Below are 7,866 nucleotides of genomic sequence, written 5' to 3' on the forward strand. Positions count from 1 at the left end.
AGGTGAGTTCACACTAAAACTAAAAGCATGCATTCCCGGTGGATTGGGAACTTCATTTATTCCCAGTGGTTTGGGAACTTCCTACATTCCTGGTGGTTTGGGAACTTCATATACTAAACGAAATTCTACCATAAAAGTCCCTTTTTCATTTATACCGATTAATCGCCGTTCGAGGCGAACGAGATACTACTTGATAGCGCTATTAGGTTTGACAACCTCGCACCGTGCCTTTGGAGGAGGACGTGAGCGAACTATTATCTGGGAATCTGGTCAATGATGATAGACATTGACCAAAAGGGCAAATAACAATTACGTCAAAGTTTCGGTACTACACAGTTTAGTGGTTCATATATATATATATAGATATATATATATATATATATATATATATATATATATGGGGTTGCTCTCCATGGCATGAGTTGATAACATGGTAACTTCATAATGTTTTTGGGATAAAATGAGAAGAACCCTTTCGAAAACCGTGAACTCGCCAACTTTATGTTCACACACTACCGCATGCTTGCAGGTCCGTAGATGCTGCGCTGGAGTTTGCTTGGAGCGTTGTGGTGGTCGTCTAAATCCGTTGTTGGATTCTTACCTTGGAACTTATATTTTAAACTAGTTATGAACTTAATGCTTCCGCTATACATTTGAACTCTACTTTAAACTTGCTATGTTTTGAATTTTATTTCAAACTTGTTATGCTTTAGATTTAAACATTAGAGTAAACTTAATTTTACCCCCTGGGGTTAGATGAGATTGGCAGCCTTACCCCCTACCGTGAAAATCTTGCTGTCTTACCCTTCAACTATTGAAAAACTCTACAATATTACCCCCTGGTGTAAAAAAAACTTAACATATCTGTTAAATGAGACGTTAAATGACTATATTACCCTTTCTTATTACCCCCTATGCTTTGTTGTAAGAAAACGTATTACCCCCGGTGTTAAATGACTATAGTATTCTTTCTTGTTACCCTCTATGCTTTCTTGTAAGAAAACATATTACCCCCCAGTGTTAAATATTTCTTTGCTTCCTTACCCCTGCAAAAAACGAAACCATTCCCGCCTAAATTGTTTGACCATGCAAAGTCAAGGCCTGCAGAAATGAATCCATTGTGATTCTTCTGTGATTCTTCAAGCAAATGAACCTCAAATCCTAATCCTAATTCCACTGTGATCCTAATCCTAATTCCACTGTGATTCTTCAAACAATTACATGCCTTTGCCTGTAATCCACAGTGATCATCTAATCCTAATTCCACTGTGATTCTTCAAACAATTGCATGCCTTTGCCTATGATCCACTGTGATCATCTAAATTTAACACAGTTGCATGCCTTTGCCTGGTCAAAGACATATTAGTTTGAGTATCAACTAAATTAACACAAACAGCATGATTAGTTTGAGTAAACAAAGACATATATTCTTAATGTACCTAATTGCATGCCCTAAATTACTCACAGGAACCTCTGATCAGTTAACAATTTCAAACTAATACATTATAGATTAGAGTCCATACAGTTATAATACACATAATATCAAAACATAAGGAACATCATAACTAGGACAACATAACTGCACATCCAAATCCTAATCCTAACTACACAGATTCAACAACCTAAAACTGCACATCCAAATCCTAAGCCTAACTGCACATTCAACAGCACAGATTCAACAACCTATAACTGCACATAACTGTAATCCTAATCCTAATTGCAACATATTCAACGACCTATGGACAACATAACTGCACATCCAAACCTAATCCTAACTGCACATTCAACAACCTATGGACAACACTACTTCCGGGATTAAACATCAAAACATCAAACATGTTGCAAATCGTAGTTCCAGTGTAAAATGGCATGCTGCAAATGTCTAAGCTTCTGTAAATGGTCATTTTGACCTTTTACCTTAGTCAAACTTCTGGGATTAAACATTAAAACATCAAAGATGCAGCAAATGATGGATTAAACATCAAAACATCAACATACAAAATACAGATTGTCTAACCTGCTAAACTGCTGCAAATGTTATCCTACTTCAAAGTTAAGTTAACCTACAAAATACACATTACTATTCCTACATAACTACTAACTTATCGTTAGGTTAACTCTCCGGTGGATAATGGAAGTTGATGACAGGGCGACCAAACAAGGAGACCACCAAGTGGACCACCATCGATGAGCTTGATAGGCTCATCGTCAGGTCAACTGTAAAAAAACACCAAACAATACAAAATTAACATACAAATCCGACTATTTATTAATAATCTGTTTATAACATCATACAAATCCGACCCTAATCGAACCCTCCATTTACATCATACAAATCCGACCCTAATGGGGTTCATACATGTCTGGAACCCTGATTAACTAAGAATGACATACATATCAAACTGTGTTTCACCCAATCTGTGATCTCTAACCCTTTAAATGTGGAACCCTGATTTAACTAAGAGTGACATACACTGGAACTACGATTATACCTGAGGTGTGCCTGATCAGATATCTGATAACCCAACAGAGTACCAGCATTGTGTTGATCGGAGAAGAGAAACCTTTGGTCGTGTCGGTGTCGCCGGAGAGAAGAAACGGAGAAAAGGTGGGGGTAAGGTTGAAGTGATGGTCATATGTGTAGGGTGTTGTGTTGCGGAAGATATGTTACTCAAGTGGAAAAGACGATTATACCCTCTGACCGTTAAAAACTTACGTTGACTTTAAACAGCATTTAACAGCAGGGGGTAAGACTGCAGCTTTTCATATTCGTTGGGGGGGGGGGGGGGTTAGACAGCAAAAATTTCGTGGTAGGGTGTAAGGGTGCCAATGGGCTATATCTCCAGGGGTAAAATTGCAGTTTACTCTAAACATTATGTCACTAATCATATTGATGATGGTTTTATTCTACTTATAATTAATGTTCAATATGATTGGAATTTGAGGGTGTGACATGGGGTGTCTTGGTAAGGATGGTGAAGACGTGCATGTCTTTTTCATGATGCATGTTGGGACGGGTGACCTTCTTCCTTCATAGGGTCGATAGAATCTTTTGTCCACAAAGGATTGAAATCTTAGCTTCTTTCTAGGGGAGGAATTCTCCCTCCAGTTTCCTTGTTCTTGCTTCTTGAAGCCCCGTTTTTTTAGAGCTTCTTTACCCCTGAAGAAGGACTCTAACCTATCGAAGGCTTCTTCTATTGTCTTAGAGTTGTTTTCATGGAACCTTCTAAGGAGCTTCTTAATCTTGATTGTGTTCATGAAGGCAAAAGCTCGCTTCTTTTCGGTTGCCCCACTGTAAGTCAGCCCCGCTTTTTTAAACCGTTCAATGAAACTTCGCAGATCTTCATGTTCTTTTTGTTGGATTTGGTGCATGACTAAAGTGTCTCTTGTGCACCTTCTCTGTGTAGTGAAATTAGATAGGAAGTTTTTATGCAAGTCATCGAAGGCACAACATCACCTTGAAAGGCTATGATGATTTCAATGCCTTCATTATGTTAGTTGTTTCTATGGGACAAGTAAACTGATTGTTGTCTTTCTCTTTGGTTGAAACATTTTGCTTCTTTGGGTTTAATGTTTAGTTAGTGGTTTGCCTTTTTGTGTGGGAGCCTAACATGCAATACTTGATTCATAAACAGCTGTAGTGTTGTTGGTTAAGTACACTACATTAGGCAATGATGACGTCTCGGTCTTGGCATGATAACTGCAATGGCTTAAGACAAGCAACCGGATTTCTTGCAGCCATGACTTCTGAGCCTAATGAATAATCATCTATATGCTAAATATCAAGATTGTTAAGCTTCATGGACTATGCTTTGTGGTTGGAGATTTGGTTGAGAATGGACTTTTTGACATTTGGGCTTCATAATTACCACTTAATACCTAGAGATAGAGTAGGAAATTACGCAAAATGTTTGACAATTTCATTGAATCCCAGCAACACCTAGTTGTAAAAATAGCACATTTAACAGCAAGAGTGTCGACTGCCCGTGATACGCAGGCTGAATTGACCTGGCTGCAATGCGACGGGTCTTAATACTAGTTTCATATTAAACTGTATATGTAAGATAAGCTTTGCCCATTAATGTAATATTTTCATTTCGGCTATCCTACTAAATACAAATGTAATGGACCTTGTGGATTTAGGTTAGTAAGTAATCAATGGGCCAGACATATAGTTTTATATAGTATTTTATTATACACTAAAATTAAGTTGTAAATGCATGCATAATTCTGCATGGTTTTTACGTACCAGTTATGCTGTGACAAACATTTTTATTTTTATTGGTTGCAAAACATAAAAGGCAAACATGATTTCTCTTTACTGTAAGGCTGTGTAAGCCAAGCCTAATATCATGAATGGCACGAGAAACTTCAATATCTTGACCAAGAATACTTGAGTCGGGTCTGAAATCGTTGAAGTATGGTTTTTAGTCTTGTATGAAGTCAGGTTCGAAGTTGGGTTTGGACTCGGGTTTGGAGTAAGGTCCGGAGCCGGGGCGATCTTATTAGCCATTGATTCTACGTTCGAGTGTTTCGATGGAAGAGTTGATTGGTCAATCTTACCGACATAATATTTGCCCATCATTTCCTTAGCTTCTTCGCTATGCCCAATTTCCTCGAAAGCAGTTGTTGCATCTTTGCCTACAATAACAAAAATTTAGCCCAAAATGTGATTTTAATTCACCTATCAAGTAGGAACTGTGGACAAAACGTACGAGTTGCGGCTAAGATAGTGTCAGCACCTCCAGGATGACTTTCCATAAACGGTGTTACATTATAAACCTGATAAAATTTATTTTCATCAATATATAAACCTAATAAATAAGCACATAAATTTGTCGTTGATGTTTGCATATGTGCTTATTTAACCATTTTAGTACATTTACAAAACTTATTATGTTTATAAACCTAACAAGCATATGAACAATTTTAATAAGCAATGCCAATACACCCTTAAACTCGAGGTCATATGACAACTGATTTTAGCATGTCACGTAAAAATTTAACCAACTGAAGTTTTAAAAGACTAACCAACCTTGTTTAACAAAAATTTATCAAGTAGCACCAAATCAATAGGATAGGAGTGTAAATAGCTAGGCTACTCCTGAGTTACCAAAACTCGAAACAAACAAAGTTTAAACATGCTCAACCCTCACATAAACTTTAGAGTTAAATGCTTGGTTGGTCCCTGTGGTTTGTAAAAATTGCAGACTTGGTCCTAGCGGTTTACTAATTACACGCGTGGTACCAAAAGTTGTCAAAAATAAACTCGCTTGGTCCCCAACCCTAACATCAATTAAATATCTCTGTTAAAACACCCCATGTGCTTGGCGCATGAGGGTAATTTGGTCCTTTCAGTCCAACCCATTATGAACTCGCTTGCCGAGCACATGGGGTGTTTTAACAGAGATATTTAACTGATATTAGGGCTGGGGACCAAGGGAGTTCATTTTTGAAAAGTTTTGGTATCACGCATGTAATTAGTAAACCACTAGGACCAATTTTTCAATTTTTGCAAACAACAGGGACCAACCAAGCTAAACTTTATATATTTATTGAGCCCAAGCTCAAGCTTCATACGCATAGACGGTTAAGGCCCACATGATGCCTAAATGGTTCGGTTATTATTGGAGGCCCAAATTGATCCGAATATACATTAAAGCTCATATTGATAGCCCTATTTTTATTTATAAAGCCCACATTGATTAGAGTATACTTTTAAGCACAAATTGACAGCATAGTTTTCTGTTCTGGGGGCCCACCACATGGTCCTACTCCTACTCCTGTCCAACATTAATCTCTCCATCAGTCCATCAGCACATTTTTGCAAGTATATTTTACTTTTGATTTAATTATTTTGCAAGTATATTTTACTTTGATTTAATTTCTTGAGTAAATTATGATTTTGGCCCCTGTGATTATATTACTTTTACCCTTTTAGGTCAAAAAAAATATTTTAACATCTGAGCCCTAACGTCTTTTTTCTAACGCTTTTGGCCCTAACACTAACCCCATCCATTAAATGTTAGGGGCCAAAAGAGTTAGAAAAAAAAACGTATGGGCCAAAAGGGTTAGAAAAAAGGCGTTGAGGGCTCAGATGTTAAAAAATTCTTTTTGGGGCTAACATGGTTGCAAAAGTCGCTAGGCGCTCCCTAGTCGGTCGACCAGGGAGTTAAGAGTACTCGGCATAGGCGGAGAGTACTCGGGGAGTACTCGGACATGTTAAATTATAAAGAAATTAGTTTTCGGAAATTAAATATATGTCTAATAACATAAATTTATTAATATTTATAACAAAATACGTGAAAATGATATTCATTATTTAATATGATAATCATATAAGTTATGTTTTATTATTTTTTTACGTCAAACTCGGCCCGAATTGACCTACTAGATCCGATTTTGGCCGAGTTTGACCGCGTTTGATCGATTCCAAGTAATTAGGCGGAGTTAGAGAAAGTCGCCTCGGCAGCCTACCTTGTAGCGACTACTCGGGGAGTACTCGGCCTTGGAAACCTTGTTTTACAACCATGGGGGCTAAAATGGTAAAAGTAATATAATCACAGAGATAAAAATCATATATTTTTTTAGGTAATTATTTTCTTGTATCCAGTTTTATTTGTTTATTTATCTAGCTAAATAATACTTATTTCTAAAATAACTAGTTTGTTTATGTTAATTATGTATATGTTATTATTCTTAAGAGCAATGAGCTTTCTCTAAATAAAAAAGGATATTTTATGTCGTAGAAAAACATGTATGTGTACAATGTTACTAATGAAGATGTAAGTGACTATAAGATTGGTTTATTCCATTGTATTTAATGAGTATCTTAAATCATTTCTTATCATCATCTTTTAATGAAGATGTAAGTGACTATAAGATTGGTTTATTTTATTGTATTTAATAATGAGTATCTAAGTAATTTCCTATCATCATCATTTATTTGAGCCTGCCCTTTTTAACCCAACTAGTATTTTGCACCTAGCAAAGATAGATCAAATGCAACACTAGTAATAACAAGACTTGAACCAGAAAACCATGTAAAATCAGTCAAAACTAAAATTCGAAAACGAAAACAACGGACCTTTCCGTAGATGATCACCCAACAATCTTCGATTTTGTTGTGCTCAGATACATCATCAAATATGAAAGTTTTATCTTCCGACTCCATTAATGTATCTGCTACTACATAAACAATATCTATTAATAATATAATAACAATTAGATAAAAAAAAATATAGATCTAGCAAAATACTACTAATGATGGACAGACGAATGGAGTTGATTCCACCAAAGCAGGCTCAAGGCCATGAAAGTAGTTTAGGCATTTATACCTGAACAGTGGAGAATGTGACCACCACCCCCTTATTTATTACACAAAAATATAAATTACTTTTAATTTTTTTAAAGCATAAATTATTTTTTGAGTCCCTGTTCTAGTGGTTTTAACTACTTAAGTTCAAAATCAAAAAGTTTAATACTCTGAGTCCTTAACCTTTCATTTTATAACGTTTTGAGTTTTTGTGGTTTTAATCACTTAAGTCCAAAATCAAAAGTACAAGTGTTAAAAGTTGGACTCAAGATGTTATAAAGTGAATGGTTAGGGGCTCTGGACGTTAAACTTTTTAATTTTGCACTCAAGTGATTAAAACCACTAAGGGGTTGTTTGTTTACCTCATAATGAGGCTCTTAATGGTTCAGACCTCTTATTGGTTCAGCACTTAATGGTTCAGACTGTTTGTTTCCCGAGCAGATGTCTGAATGGTTCAGACATTTGGCTCTGAATGGTTAAGATATATACAAAGTCTAAATGGTTAAGGCCTGTAATCTGAATTTGTCAGATATTTGCCTCTGAACGGTTAA

The 7,866-nt window shown here is 36.2% G+C and overlaps 1 protein-coding gene across 7 annotated transcripts; it reads right to left on the bottom strand.

Annotated features, from left to right (window-relative positions):
• Positions 1-4,175: 4,175 nt before the first annotated feature.
• LOC110936260 (cytochrome b5) lies at positions 4,176-7,333 on the bottom strand. Of its 7 annotated transcripts, none has more exons than XM_022178601.2 (4): positions 7,262-7,333; positions 7,088-7,188; positions 4,716-4,782; positions 4,176-4,641 (listed from the first exon to the last, which is right to left on the bottom strand). In XM_022178601.2, exons 2-4 carry the CDS (start codon positions 7,172-7,174, stop codon positions 4,319-4,321), a joined length of 477 nt encoding a protein of 158 aa, XP_022034293.1. In that variant the 5' UTR covers positions 7,175-7,188; positions 7,262-7,333; the 3' UTR covers positions 4,176-4,318. The 7 variants fall into 7 exon arrangements, with proteins under 7 accessions (XP_022034293.1, XP_022034297.1, XP_022034298.1 ...); XM_022178605.2 differs by having other exon boundaries at positions 7,088-7,185; positions 7,262-7,318; XM_022178606.2 differs by having other exon boundaries at positions 7,088-7,182; positions 7,262-7,316.
• Between the last annotated feature and the right edge of the window lie 533 nt (positions 7,334-7,866).

This window comes from Helianthus annuus, chromosome 4 (genome assembly GCF_002127325.2).
Source record: "Helianthus annuus cultivar XRQ/B chromosome 4, HanXRQr2.0-SUNRISE, whole genome shotgun sequence".
NCBI classification, from domain to species: domain Eukaryota; kingdom Viridiplantae; phylum Streptophyta; class Magnoliopsida; order Asterales; family Asteraceae; genus Helianthus; species Helianthus annuus.

Coding starts and splice junctions, on each gene's coding strand:
- LOC110936260 (XM_022178601.2), bottom strand. CDS start 7,174: ATGGAGTCGGAAGATAAAACTTTCATATTTGATGATGTATCTGAGCAC. Junction 4,783..7,087: donor GGGTGATCATCTACGGAAAG/GTCCGTTGTTTT, acceptor AAATTTTATCAG/GTTTATAATGTAACACCGTT. Junction 4,642..4,715: donor CACTATCTTAGCCGCAACTC/GTACGTTTTGTC, acceptor TTGTTATTGTAG/GCAAAGATGCAACAACTGCT.